This window comes from Ischnura elegans, chromosome 11 (assembly GCF_921293095.1).
Source record: "Ischnura elegans chromosome 11, ioIscEleg1.1, whole genome shotgun sequence".
NCBI lineage: Eukaryota > Metazoa > Arthropoda > Insecta > Odonata > Coenagrionidae > Ischnura > Ischnura elegans.
The window spans coordinates 60,227,174-60,243,407 of record NC_060256.1 but is presented as its reverse complement, the minus strand read 5'-3'; the positions used below and the strand labels follow the sequence as shown (position 1 = coordinate 60,243,407).

Here is a 16,234-nt window from a genome sequence, read left to right as displayed (position 1 = left end):
TACTTTTTATTATTTCAGAAAATGACCTACTACCCATCACAAGATATAACAAATTCACCTCTCTATGAAACTATTCTCACGAAGTAACTTTATTTCGCTTTAAAAGAAAAATCTTTTTAGTCCAACTGATTTTCTTCCTGTATCTACGACTTATCATTGTAAAAAACGGTCATCACGTAGAGTGATTGCTGTAAATCATTGTACGTGAAAAATTTTCTCTCTTTTCACTCTCTTTTGATAATGTTAAAGTTAGTGGCGTAGCGAGGGGGAGGGCCCGGGGTTCCGGCTCCCCCCTCGCCGAAATATAAAAGCACACCTGCTTTGCATCACAAAAGGAAACCAAAAACTGAAAATCATGAATTTACAAAATATTTCTTGAAAAATGAAGTTTATTTGATTATGAAGAGTGTTAAAATTAGTTAATGTTATTAATAAAAATATTAAATTCGTGGAAGAGGCCTTTCAACTTAATGCAGGAATCTCGCTAAGAATTAAAAGGTCAAATAAACTAGTATACTTAATGTCGGTGACATGCAGAAAAAGAGATCGTTGTGTCATTGTGTCGGCAGCCGCTCAACAAGTAATTTTTCAAATAATTCTCATCTTCTCGGAAGATTCTACGGCTAAAATTTTATCCTCTATTCTCGGGAGTATATATGCAAATGTCCAAACGTTTCGTTGATTATAAAGCATTTATTTCTATGTTTTTTTCTATTTATACACTCGAATCACGATATTCTGCGTTGCCATTTATGCTATACCGCGTTTAAGCTAAATTTTAATTCCCGCTCGTAAATAAACGATCAAATAAACATTTTCACTTAGTTCCGGCGTCATTAAAGGTAATGCCATATATAAATGATCGTTATAAAGCACTGCCCGCTGCAGATCTACAAATTATTTTTATAAATAATTCTTTTCTTCCCGTTAATATCCCTGTGCTCCAGCCTTTCCTTCTATAAGCGGGGGTACAACTGTACCCGCCAGGTGCATACATTATGTCCGCAGCTTCTTTACGAGTGAAATAAATTCCATCGCTTTACGCGCGCGGATGAAAATAAATAATGACAACTTGATGAAAGTTATGCTGAAAGGCCCATTCCAGCGAGAGACCTTCCTTTCATGGAAGCTAGGCCACCCAGTGGGAGAGGCCTACGCAGGGACGTAAGTGAATACTGTGAAACTCGTATAAGGATCATAAGCTGGATCTTTCCCGCAAAGAAATGGTGGCCAGGGCAAGGTAGCTATTTCTCGATCCCCTCCGAGCTCTACTATAAAAAACGGGTTGGAAAAATTCCGGTTGATCCACCTTGAATTATTTTCTTCGCTGCTGAAACGCTAAGGAATAGACTGCACTGAATTACCCCGATATTTTTTCAGTACGAAGTATCTTTACAGCAATGATTATTCCCAAGAAGAATGCATCATTTTTTCTATAAATTAACACGGAACGGATTTTAGTCAGTCATTAAACCATTGTTGGGAGTTAATTGCTCACCCACATTTGTCTAGTTTTCCCACAGGACTGAGTATATGTGACATTTTTCACAACTTAACAATTTGTTCCACGTTTAAATTCATCAACAGCATAAATAAATTTAAATCATTGAAATTAGAAAGTGTTGTCTATGTGGGACCATCTCACGAAATAAACTGTATTCACTTGATTCAACGAGACCGCTTAGGGTTAGAAATCAAAGCTTTAATGAATACTTAGTGTTGATGATTTCTGAAGTAAATAACTTTCTTATTTCACAGAATTATGTATCTATTCTCACCAGTAGAGGATACAGAAAAAAACTCAAGGGAAAAGATGTCTTGAGCTACCTTTAATTTTTTTGTAATGACAAATAATTAAGTCACATGCAAATTTTTATTTTCACTGATAGTACGCATATACAAGACGATTCCATCTTATGATATAAAAATTTACAATTGTGGTTCTGCAATGTTATGCGATGCGGGCGGACCCGCAAGGGCGGGGGGCGCGCGCCCCCCATATGAATCCGCCACTGATTCTGACCTCACCTCGGAAAGAATAATGTCTCTAAGGTATATAGTGTTCCATGTGATCCTACCTAAACAGGAAAAAAACATGTCATAATAATAATTTCATCAAACTTACGTACAAAAAACCTACGAATGGCTACGCAATAAACAGTGAGGTATCATTTCCACACCTATAATAACTTCGCGGTAACAACAGTAAACATTGCCCCAGCGAGTTGGATAAAAATCAAAACGGCTAGCATAAATAGTGCGGCCTGAATAAAGAAGGTTAAGTACGGCCTGTTGGATCTTCTATGAATTACCAATCGGATGATAATAAGAACATTGCCGAGAGCTAGACCGAAAAGTGAAATTGAATATTAGCATGGAATGTCACTTTTACTTACGTTTCAATCGTATGGATATTTTAACTTATGCCCCTTTTACTAAACAATAACGTTTTCTGTCTACATAATAAGGGGTTAATAATAATAATACTTTACTACAATAACGTATTAATTTAATATCTATTTAGTAAATCTGCAAATTTTAGGGATTAAAAGGAAGGTGAGAGTAATTTTTATGCTCGGTTATCGATGGGAAGGGCATAAAAAGAAAGCAATTCAACGCTCTGAAAGGCAATTTCCCATCACAAGCTTTATTCATTATTATGAGCGAAATCTTGACAAATTTTGTGACAAGTGATTCAAAAAAGACCATATCATTTAAATATCAACATGTGGGAGGCTTATTTTAATTTGTGTCTTTCTTGTCAATTTTAAAAACACCTTCTTAACAGATACATTAATTTCCTACGTACCAACTCTGAGAAAACCGTATCGTAACATTCGGGGTTTATAGAATTTCTTTAGGCTACAAATCATATGAAAAGTAGCAACTGGCCGCTCGAATATCGGGTAATTATTTCCACAGCTTATTTGCTAGTATGGTGTGATTTTTAGTGAATTCACAATCAGGATGAGTTGAAATTTCCAAACGTAACTCTAAATTCAAAAAGACACGTCAACGGAAATCCCCTTTACAAAGTAATTACATGCCTAATATACAAGCTTACCTAACTACTATATCTGCAGTATGTTTTTTTCCTCTCGGTATGATTTTTGGTCTACACATCACCTGGAAGAGTTAAAATTTCATGACAATAACTTTCAATTTTGTTTGACGCTCAATTTTACACTTCACTGAAATGGCCTTTGAAAAAGTAACTTTATGATAAGTAGTTAAATGTCAAGTATATCTTCATTATAGGAACCGAGATATAGCGAAGACAACCATCCATAAAACGGCTCTCATTTAGTGAACGCAATTACTCACAAAATGAGCACGAATTAACGAGATAATTTCTCACATTCTCTGCGACGTTCTGTTTGAAAAGGCAAGAACAAGTGTTTACCTTCGTTGAGCCGGATTACGAGCAGGAAAAAAATGTAAAGAATGACTTTGAGACGAAGATTAAATGAGAAGTGGCTTTCCTGAAGGAAGTAATTTCAGCAATTGATCAAGGGTTCATTGGGGTCCACTTTGAGGTGGAGGATTAATTATATTAGGAAATCTTCCTTAATGAGAGGGGTTTCCATATCCCGTGCACTTCGAGCTTGTTCGCTTCCAATTAAGAAAATGGGCCCTCTTTAGTTTCCATAGCTCATCCGGAAGATGTCGCCTTTCTCGGAAACTTCACTGAGCACGAATATTACAAGAGGGGATCCACAAGTCGGCCTCTAAATGTGTTGTCACTCGCCGCACATTGAAGTAGGTTCACATAAGTCGCCACTCACATCGCTGACGGACAAAGTTATCCGATTTTAACGGGGAAATTAGATATAATTAGGGGTGTTCACCGAAATTTATATGCATGACGATGTGATCTATCAAATTCATAACTTTTCAATGCTATTCTTCGCAATTACAAACATTTTACTGCAAAATATTGGGAAAAAAGTGGATCGCGTTGCACTCATCTCCGCGTCGCGGACATTTTTGAAAACCGATTAAAATGCGACCGAAGTAACAATAGAAATTAGCTTTCTATGATATAAAAGTGGGCCTCCTACATGCAGTCTCTTTTTCATTGAGTCTGAGATAGATGCCGTGATACAACGGACGCGAAATTTGAGGCGCTGCTATGAAAAAGAACCATGAAATTTAACAAAAACACCTACTTGATGACAAGCATTCTCTTTAGCCCAAAGAATTTAGAAGCTTTAGAGGACTGATTGGCATTCCCTGCAGACTTAAAAAGGATATGAAAGTCAAGAATGTCTATTATACACTTATCCTCAACAATATTGAGTAATATGAGCCAAATAATTATAGTAAGTTGAATTAGGCATTGCAATATTCTACTGATTGGCTTAGTATAATATGCTAGCATTCATAGGCGGATCTAAGGGGGGGCACAGGGGCACGTGCCCCCCCCCCCCCAGACCCTTAAAAAATGTGCATGATTTTTAATACGGTCCCGTTACCATGGAGTTCGATTTGTAATTTTGGGTATCCTTGGGTATCCCCCCCCAGAACAAAACCCTGGATTCGCCCCTGCTAGCATTGCGTATATCTTGTATGTTAAATGGCACAGTGTGGTGGAAGTTACTAATATTAGTTCAATAAGACATTGAAATGTTTCCTTTAACTGATATTTTATCCAATTAATACTAATAACTTCAACCCCATCTTTCCACATATCGTACGAATCATTATAATAAGGCGGTATTAAATTTGATAGTCTAAAGAAACTTTAAGTTTCGAATTATTAATTACTAAAAAATTCAGAAAGGCACATGAATAATCAAATATTAATGTTTTTCGCGCATTCCTCTATGCATATAAAAAACTGACCGTAATTTCCTGAAAACTTACCCATTTTAAGTTGATGTTAAATTTGTCGATCTAGCGAAATGGAGATGAGGCTTTGCAGTCACTAACATTTTTTCTATGCTACACTGCGGGTTTCTGACAATCAAGTGATTAGTACCTACCTTAGGGTTACGGGTAATCTATTATTTTAATTGTCACGGAAGCACATATTTCAACATTTACCTAGTAACGTTTTTATTTTTCCTCGCAAACTTCACAAATATGGTTAATACACTTTATAAGCACTTTTTATAAGTTAAAGGTAACGTACCTCCCGGCGAAAAACTCAGGAGCAAAGACACACCCGCACGCCACAACTTTTACAACCATACTCCCATACTCTCCCTCCCGCGCCGTCATCAACAATTGCTCCCTTCCACCTCTGCTGCTCATTATTGCCCGCTTCATTGTACTTCTCCCCTCAATCGTCACACCAACATCAAACTCGAAATTAAGTGTTACAACTTCATTACAATTAAGATTGTCTACGAAGTAAAAAAATTAGAACATTGCAGTTTTATTTCGACGAGAGCCCAAAAAATATATTTTATCTGTTTTCCTTCGATTCGCTACTTATTTGGCACATGTACTGACACCTTTAAGCCATAAAATATACCACCTTATACAGTTTTACAGCAATAAATAAGGAATTTAAGAGACTCCAAAATTGAGAAATATTGTAAAATTAGAGTTTATCCATCAATCGATAAATGTCTATGACTAATTTTATTGCTTTATTGTACATACAGTATTTAAGTACATGGTTTTGGAAAGAAAATAAATTGAGCTATAAATGATGTGCAACTATCCTACTTAAATAAATATGCAAACCAAACATCATTGACTTTATAATCTGATCTTGAATATCTTGTAACACCCCACCGTAATGTTTGTTTTATCAAAATTACATTTATTTCCTCATTATAGTGATATTTTCTCTGTGATATTGGAAGATAAAAATAATGATATTGCCCTTTTTTTAAATCACAACTACTTCATTGCACCTTCAAAGTCCATAAAAAGGATCCTTCCTGGAGGAGAACATTTATAGTGTGTACACCGTAAGTTGGGGCACGGGCCCGCGAAGTACCTGAGCCGCGAGCAAAAGAGGGGAGGAAAGTAATGTAATGTTTTGATTTACTTTCCTTCTCTTACTTAACAAATAATTTTGTTACACTTTATAAAGAAATTTTATAATTTCAAACTGGTGAACAAAAACAACATCAACAAGCCGCCATTACTATTACAATACCATTTGTACTATCCGTACTACCACTCACTGAACCACTGCCATGTACTGCACCAGTGGGGATCTTGAGTTCTGCCGTATCCCTTTCCTCCGGTCTCTTTCTCTCTCGTAGACGCCTCCTTTTTCTCTGCGTCCTTCTCTTCTTTCTGCCGATCTTGAATTCTGCTGTATTTGTTCCTCCGGTCTCTCAATACACCACTGCTTTAATTTTTCTCCCGATCTTTTATAACACGTCTATCTCTTCCTTCTGTCCATACACGACTCCGCCGTTTTCTTTTCGCGTCCCTCACTACCATTATTGCCTCCTCACTACTATTGTTAATGTTAATTCATTTAAATAAACAACATGGCAGCTTGTTTACAGGACCGACAAAAAAAATTATTTTTTAGCCGTTATACTGTGTTTTGTTTTAACTTTCGACCATTTCGTTCTTTACGATCGGAGCACTTCGTGTTTTATATCATTCTTCTTAGCATTTTTAGCACTTAACAAATATGCTATTTAGATTGAGATGTTATGAGAAAGTAAAAATAGTTAATAATTCTATTCTAGGTGCTAGTTGCCTTCGTCGGGGGGAGGAAAGGGACGGGCGAACGGACCCGCCAGCTACCTGTGTCGGTCCTTTCCTTCCCTCCTTTTCTCGCGTCTCAGGTACTTCTCGGGCCCGTGCGAAAACTTACGGTATACACACTATAATCTGCTCATGATATTGATATCATTTTTCTTTTGTTTCGCACAGGTGGAGACTACTGTCTGACGCTGCACGTAATGGACTCTGTGGACAGGGATCGCAGTGTGCTTGTCAACAAGCGTTGCGCTTCGCTCGATGACTGCATCGGAGATGCCACGGGATGCACCTCTGCCTACGGCCAAACGGTAATCATGAGAGATAATCATCATTTTCATAAATTACCTCACTTCACTTCATGATGAGTGGTGATAATTATCCGTGATTAATTTTTATGCCGTCAACTTTCAACAAAAGAGAAAATTAACGAGAAGGAAATTGAAAGGTTTTACGCGTTACTTGGCGAAACTGCTTCATTTTAAATTTAAAAGCTTTTCAATTTTCAAATGTGATTTTACTAACGATCAGTTTCGTCACCGTGCTACATCGTCAGGTTCCAGTACAGGGAGATAATGAAAACGAGAATTAAGTGAAATAAATTATAAGTGAAAAAGTTCGTAGTATTCCTTTCCCCGAGCAACGATATAAATTTTTCTCCCAAGATTTTGAATTGAAATAATTTAAGAGAGAAAAAGTTTCGCACGGAAATCAATCCTATTCTAATGGGAGTTATACAGGTAACATAAATGAATAATTCATTACATTCTTATGAAAGTCCCGAAGCATACTTTATGTAGCGAAATAAACCTGTTGAAGTTCAGCGAGTAGAGTAGATTGAATGACTCAACATAAACTGAAGCAGTAATTTACTGTTTATAGAAATTTTAAGTAAGAATTATGATTACGAATTATCCCACCGCCTATTTTATGCCCACATTACATACCCACAGTAAGTTATTACACGTATTCTCCATCTAAGTATATTTTCTGCCTCTCTTTTCGTATTCCTTTCCTCCTATCTCACATAAACAGTATCTTGAAAACGAAGTTCTCAGAAAAAAATGAAAGAAAAAAATAACGGCATCATTCCTTATTCCGCGCAATTATATAATTTTTAAACCTGCGTCTTATCACGCGAACCCGCTGATGCTACCAGGATAATATTGTCTCGGCCTGGAATCACTAATAATTTGAGGTAAAATGTTAAATCATTGGTAACTGACTGCGAAAATAAGAACGCTTTAGTTTTTTTAAGGATGATATTTGTTTCAAAGAAGGCCAATGGTCTCTGTAAACTTAGGTAGGTATGTTAAGCAGTGACATCATGACAAAATTAGCTGTGCGGGAACGCACTTTCCTTAACTTTATTTACAAGTAAAATATTACTCAATGAGTTTTTTATTACAAGTTACTATTTGAATTTTATTACATTTTTTTGTTACGAATGCATATATTAGAATTTTTTAAGCACCAAAATTGATAAAAGTGTTATTTGACGATTATGTCTTTTGTTAACCAGCGTGATACAGAACGGCGTTCCGGCGCATTCCAGCTCCGTGACAACACTGATGTTAAGTTGGTATGGTTTTTTGAGGAAGTGACCTATAGCTGAAGTCATTTGCGCCATAAGGGAAGGGTCGGGAAGGATGGGTGGAGAGAAACCAGGCGTCGGCATTAGCCTGCACTTAACGAAGGGCGCCAAATGGGCCACGGGTTAACGTCCCATCCGACGGACGGAGTGTTGCGCTTGAACTGTCCTCCACATAACCAATGGGACTACATAGAGGAGGCCTAATGTCATCCCATAGAAATCTCATTGCTGTTGCCACTTCGCCCGCATTTTAATCGGCTTTCAAAAATGTCCGCGGCATGGTGATGAGTGCAATGCGATCCACTTTTAATAAATATTTTTCAGTAAAATCTTTGCAATTGCGAGGAATAGCATTTAAGAGTTATGAATTTAATAAATCACATCATCAATAACGTAAATTTTGGTTAAAACCCATAATTATACCTTATATTTCTCCGTGAAACTCGGATCAATTTGTCTGTCAGCGACACGAGTGGCGATTTCTGTAAACTCATAAAAATGCACGGTGACTGACAACACAATTAGAGGCAGCCTTGAATATCCTCTTTTGAAATATTCGTGCACATTACATTCTAGCAGGGATCAATTACACGCTGAAAATTCTCTGCCAACACTGTGATTTGAACCCGAGCCCACGGGGTGGGAACCCAAAACACTAGCCACCACACCAACGCAATCCCCCTGATGTTAAGTTATTTAAACCAAAACGTATCTGTATTTTTTAAGCCTGTACTTCAAATTGGAAATTTCAGACAGCGTGCTACCACTGAAGTGATTCGAAATTTGGAAGATAATTCTTCTCGGGCTAACATGAATTTCACATCCAATCTGCTAAAAGCATTATTAACCAAAACATCAATTTTCAATTCAATACAATGCGCCGAGTAAAAAAGGTTATCGGTGTAGAATCCAAATGAGAGGAGGATATATTACACCACGTTAGTCTCACTAATTATTCAACTCGTACGTCATGCGAATGCAGCTGACAGCTACTCGATTAGCTAATGGCGTTGGTCTCCGCTTTATGCGGAAACACTATTCAAAGATTTATTTCACTTCTCCAGCTGCATGAAAATAATTCATTGTATGACGCAGTACGCATGATTTACTGCCTGCTACTATTGACTTCATATGGCCAAGCCAAAACGTCGAGCGTCGGCTAAGATGACATATTTCTGGAGAAACACTCCCAGATGGGCTTGGGAAAATACTAGGGAGACAGATCATAAAGGGCATAACGGCATACCACATGTATTTCATGCGTGGAGAAATTTGGTTTCACGCATTAAAATTGAACTAAAGTTCAATGGAGCTTAGAAAAATAGAGTTACTTGAGAAAACGTAACGTGTAGAGAATCTTTGATTTCGTAGGAATGCTGAGAGAAATTCGGTGCAGCTTGGTTATAACGACCTCGGGCCAAACGTCAACGCGGATATAATGACATTCGTTCCTAAGTCCCGCCAAAACTTTAAGTGTAAGCACTGATATAACCTAGGATTTATCGCCGATAGATTCCAAAGCCTCGTACATAATGTCAACAAAATCCGGACTAAGGACTGTCAAATAAAAACTTATGGGCTATGTCGCCGCGTCGATTTTTGAGTCTTCAAAGATTCCCTTGAGAAAGCGACCAGCATCGGTCGGTAAACGATGGGGCCGCCCAAAAATTGACGCGGCGACATAGCCCAAAAGTTTTTATTTTACATGAAGAGTACCCGCGAAATTTTAACGAAGAATTACAATAAAGGGCAGTCCAAAAAAAATACAGATTTCTTTCAGCAGTAGGACTTCATTTAAATGTGTTAGTACGTTTTGAATTTTTATTAACATACTTTATTGTGCCTTTACTTGAACATAATACTGTATTCGTTGCATAAAAACATTTCATTTTGATAACTTTTTTGCATAAAATTTAAATAGCGCAACACTGATTCTCATAAATTTAGTTGTATGTTCACAAATAATCTCATTAAAGTATCTATTTCCTAAAAAATCGTAACTTTTTATCTCTCCTGTGTTATTGATTCCTTACTTAATGGCCCTTTTTGTGTTTAAAATGTCACTCTGATATAGCGTCAAGAATTGTGTGGTCCCTTAAATGACGTTATAACCAAGCTATACTGTACATTGGCGGGAAAAATTTAAACTAGGTCTCCCAAGTAGGGGCAAGAATAAGTACTTGCGGTAGATTGAGGACACTAGGGAGAAGAACTTCATGGAACCATATCATCTAGCTTTTGGATGAGGAGAAATGGAGGAGTGCAGTAAGCCAATCTTCCGAATATAATACTATGAATGAAGTTCCTCCGTAAGACGACTTTAATTTTATTTCTCCTTAAAAACTAACTTTTTTGTCTAATGTCGAATTTAGTGATGATTTCTAATTACCACTGCTAATTGTAGAAATGTACCTACGATCTGCTTTCTGACTTTCAAAAAACTAAGGGAGGGCTCCAATCTGGTTTTGCATCCATGTTATTTAAATGTGAAAAAGAGCAATTGATAAATATAAAAAATATTTTTTAAAGTAAAAGAGGGTATTGACAACACTGCATTAATCCGTATAGAGGAAAACTATTCATCTACTACGACCTGCTGCCTAACCTTCAAAAATCTAAGGGACGGCTTCAATCTGGTTTTGTATCTATTATGTTATAAAAACGTGAAAAGGATCAATAAATAAACATTAAAAAAAATTTTAAAATGTTAAATTAGGTAAATTCAACGCTGTAGTCCTCCATTGTAGAGAAAAATTACTCATCTAAATGGATATAATATGTCAACTCTTATCTTTAATAGATATTTGTATTTCCATTACAGCAATGTGTTTCCTGTTGCGACCAGCCGTACTGCAATGACTCCGTTCCTAGCAACAGCACCAATGCAGTATTCTACAGGTCGTCAGCCAGTGCCGTGGTGGTCAACAACCAACAGTGGGGCTTCGTTGCTTGGAGGATCGCTGCCGTGATCATACCAATGTTCAAACTCTCAGCGCTGTGCGGTCCATCGTGACAAAGCAGCGAAAGGAAACTTACGTACAAATACTGTACATTGTGTTGAATCACCACTGTTATTTTATTCTTTATTTATTGCAATGAGAGGGCAAGTCTTAAATGTTTATCGCTTCTAAGTGTGGCCTAAGGAAGAATAATTTCATGAATGTCATCTCACGATTGATTTCCTGGACAAAAACCCTATTCATACCCTTCCATCTAGTCAGTGCCTCTAGTTGGCATAATCTCGACTGATTACCTAGCAACGCGAAGCGAATTTGATTGCTGCTACTGTTTAGAGCCGTGCTTGGAGATTGAGTTCGTAAAAGTGATGTGAACACTGAGTTTGCAAGTGAAATGAACTCCATGTTTCCCGTTTGGAATTTGTTCAACGGTCAATTTGAAGAGTAACAGTACTAAGCAAATATTTGGTGTATCTCAAGGGGAGATTATTCCCGATCATCTGCACAAAATATGCTTCAGAACAAAGAATCAGTCACAAATATAAGTTCCTTATAATTCAAGTACTACGGGGCAAAAAGTATACCTGCAATGTTAATCGATTTCATAAGCGCTATTTACCTATGAGAAATCGGTTTCCTAGGCGAGTTATCTAATTCATTGTGTACTATTTGGACTTGTATTATTCAAGTTATTACTACCTGTTTTAAGAAATCATCTAGACAAGTTAAGATTTATTTATAAAAAAAGGTTAGGAATGGCTCTTTTGGGTAAACACACAAATTATTACTTCTTCAATAGTATAAAAATTTATATTAATTATATTATAATAGACTTTCCACATTGTTTGGCATAATCCATTCAGAATTTCTATGCAACTTTTGATAAAATCTACACATTTCATACAATTGATTTTTTATCAATCATGCTTTTGATAAAAGCAACCTTTTCATGATGATAGCTCCAACAGAAATATCCTTGAAGCTACCTAAAGCATGCATTTATTTATTTTTTTAACTCGATCGATGGAAATACAAATATATCATCGTCTTCCTTCTATCTGCGTACAAGTTGGGGACGGAATATCAGCAGCTTGCAAGCCCAGAATGTAACTAGAGATGGTCACCTGAATGGAGGCTAAATAAATTCACTCTGTTTCCGAATTTTTTGGTGTTAAAGGGAAGGCGATGGGAATCGTTCAAAATTCTCTAGCAAGAATTTGTACTCAAGATTAAGATGCCATCAAGGGGGGAGATGTTCTTCTGTATTGCCCTTGGCAACAACCGGCGGAAATGAAGTGAGCCGCTACTCGCACGCCGCAGGCGGTCACTTACTGAAATTCCAAGCAATGGCGGTGTTTTGGCAAAATCTGTGACGCCATCCCAATTTGAGCTCAAATACAGAAATACTGAATAACTCTTCAAAAAGGAAACCGGTTTTATAACAGACTATCGAGGATACTAATTGCTCCATGGCATGTTCAACCTCAACATCAGCCAAATTTTCAATTTAATCAAAATTTTAAAATTTGATCTGGATGGGTTCATTGAAGCAAAAACTATTATTTTCCATTTACAAAGTAAGCAAGAAAATGTATTCAAAATTCTAATTTATTCACAATGGATTGATATCACTTAATACCAGAGTTTTTTAAGTCGTGTAAAATTAAAACAAGGCCTCTTTGTATTCATTCTACGTACACCGTGATATTGGCTGGTCCATTCCTAAAATATGATTTGCACTAATAAACATGAAAAATTTATCATCAAGAAATAATATAGCGTGAATGTTTGTAGGTTTTTTGTAGAGCTAGTACCATTTTTGTAAGCATGGCAAACAAGGCTTTGTTCACCAGCAGCTCGAAAGGAGCCAAACATTAATGTTAAGCATATACCAAAATTGTACAAAATATGCCCAAGTATAAGCCAGTTGATTAACTTTGGGTTATTTATAAAGGAAATGTACAACTTATCCTATGTATAATTTCATTTATAATATCTGCATGGTGTCCGGAGTTAACATTTTGTAAAATATGTATATTATTTCGCCGACAAAATACATATTGGCGTTGTTTATGATGGTTTATTAAATATAATTCCAAAGACCTCAATATTTTTTTGTTTTTAAAAGTGGTAAATTTGGCAACACTGCGAGATGCAGGTTGTTATGGTGAAGCTTATTTACCCCGCAAAGCCAGACAGTTTGAAAAACTTTTTGACAATTGTTGAAAATACTAACAAAAATCTTATATCCTGAGAAAAATCTTTCCTTTAAAACGGTCACGAATTTCTGACACGAAAAAGAATTTTTCTTTATTTCTGTGAACTACCGAATGATTCTGTTTCATTACCCTAATAAACGTTTTTAGAACTTTTTAGCAATGCCTAATGCGGCGGTCTGCGCATTCACAGCACGAAATAATATCAAAATCATTTCGTGAATGGGCTGCTCACGAAGGAGCACATGCAAATGTGACGTCAGTGGCCGGGGCATTGGGACCAACTGCCTCGATTATAAAGTGCATGAAAAATAGTGTCTGCTTACATATAAGGGCAAATATAAAAACCACTGACAGCAATACAAAAAGGTATTTCGGGCTTAATCTGGTAGAAATCTAGAAAAACAGTTAGGTTAAATTTACTGGAAATTCACCAGAGATACTTGCACTTTTTTCACCGCCGGTTTCGGTCCAAATTGCAGATGTGAAGTCAATGCAAAATGTATTGAACCCTGAAATAAAATTTGATTATTTCTGGAAAATTGCCGTTAACTATTAATATACCAGCACTGTAGTGAAATCATTTGACCGAACGTAAACATTTTAAGACATGAATAAAAACTCTTAGCCATGTAACTATACAAACCAGCCCGGTTATTCGGTATCCACAAGCTAGTAAGTAAGTAACAAGTATAATAAGATAGGTATAATGAATTTGTATTTAGTATAACTCTCTTCTCTTCCATTGCCTAATCTGAGAAATTTGTTCTATGCATCTTTTGCGACAAATATTTAGTTTATGACTCCCGCGTTATTTACGTAAACATCACCTTACTGTGATGAGAATCCGTGCGCTATTGATGAAGATAATTCCCAGTATTTACTCCATTGCTTCAAGGCATACTTATCAGTTACAAGTTTGTAGCCTGAGGGAACGCCATACTGGCATATAATTCGCAATATTAATGTACAGGAGTGTTAGAATCCTTGCGTAAGCTTTTACAGTTCACATGAGAGAGTGGTTATTGAATTTAAAATAATCAGATTTGGCCTTATTTCTCTGGAATCCAATATATTCTCCACAGATTTTTCAGACAGACGCAACCGGTTGAAGGAAGAAAGTTTTGAAACTTGCTCTATGTTGATGTTCAACCAGTGCAAATGATATTCCGGCTACTAATATCATTTTAAATAATTTACTTTATATCTCATTCCTTAATTTATTATTGTTATACCCCAAAACTATTTAAACTATTCCGTATATTTTTTTCAAATAACTGCGTGTCATCACACCTTATCGTTAACTACTAGTCTTTCATTATTAAAATAAAGGAAAAAATTGATGCTACAAAATGTTATAGATTTTAATTGAAAGTGCTATAAAATTAAAATTAAAGTGCTATTTTCACGTATCTGTAATCATTGGTAATTATGATTCCTGCTGGCATCAGATATCCAGAGTTAGTATTTCGTGACACAATTTTACTCGACCCCGTATATTTTGATATCAATACTCTTCTCACCTCGTAATGACACTGTGAGAAGAATACCGAAATCGCCATGTGGTATCAGGCTCGGGAAAAAATCACTAATGAGTATATTTTCTGAGTTTTTTGTTAGGGCAACCAATTAATGTTTATTTGGGTGGGCCAAAAAATGACATTTTGAGGGATTTAAAGAAAAAAAGATTTAACTAGCCGCAGATTCGGCTTCAAAAATGGAAAATGTGAATAGACTCAGCCAGACGCTTTGATTGGTGTACGTATTAATTACATTAGAAATTTGTTGATTATATCAGGCATTGCAAAAGTAAAGGAATATTGCAATAAACGCAAAATTCTATCCGTAATATCCTCAAAGCTTTAGTCATCATTGGTTACCACCAAAGAGTATTTATATTTACAATGAATGGTTTCCCGTAAATGTTTGCCTAGAAATTCCACCAGAATTTTCGCAAATTTTTAACATAAAGACTTTTGCAGCGATTAATGCATATCATCCGATTTTTAAAAAACCTGATAAAAGATCATGGTGTAAGTTCATTTTTTGTAATTTATTTTCAATCAATAGACCATTCAGTACAGGGAATATTTGATGCCGAAAACAACTAATTATTCGGCCCACCCTAATGTTCATGTCAAAACACGAGGCAGTAATGGCCTCCGCTGCGGTCAAAAAACTAGGCACCAGCAACGTAGCTATGGATTAAGCTGCCTCGTTTGGGACCTCTCACAGTGGGGAAAATTGAGCACACTTGCGTTCGGGCAAATGAATCATTGATATGAGACAATAATGCCTCATTGACCCAAATGACACGGTGAAGAGTGAGGAAGACAGCTCGTCGGCCATCATTAACACAGTTTGGTGTTTGTCATCGGGGAGGGGAGGTAAAAAAAATGGAGCGCTTAAATCACGAAGAGTAATTAAACGTGTCAAAATGATGAGGATGTCGTCCGCGCGAAAACATTTTCGGATCTTCCCCTTTGGTCGTACGGGAGGATAATTGATTTTTGAAAAATTGAACTACCTACACTTAGGACATAACTGACCTCAAACTCTATCTCTCCAACAGTTAAATTTTTCGTCACTTAATGGATTAGAATCAATTATTGACAGGCAATGTTACGAGAGGAAAATTTTTTTACGGCGATAAAAATGGTGGGGAGAAAGAAATTGAGCTGAAAAAGTGATTAACAATGAATGCTCTATTACGATGGCATTGAATTCAATTGCTTCCTATTCCGTTGCTTTTCTGATTTATTTAATGAAGAGAGGTTTGCTTTGGTGGC

The 16,234-nt window shown here is 36.5% G+C and overlaps 1 protein-coding gene across 1 annotated transcript in view; it reads left to right on the top strand.

Annotated features, from left to right (window-relative positions):
• The window catches only part of LOC124168198 (ly6/PLAUR domain-containing protein 6B-like), a 195,610-nt gene extending 182,273 nt beyond the window's left edge, over positions 1-13,337 (top strand). The window contains exons 5-6 of the mRNA XM_046546329.1: positions 6,853-6,989; positions 11,094-13,337. Of these exons, the coding sequence (XP_046402285.1) occupies positions 6,853-6,989; positions 11,094-11,285 (329 nt within the window). The 3' untranslated portion in view covers positions 11,286-13,337. The remainder of the gene's footprint in view (positions 1-6,852; positions 6,990-11,093) is intronic.
• The last annotated feature ends 2,897 nt before the right edge of the window (positions 13,338-16,234 follow it).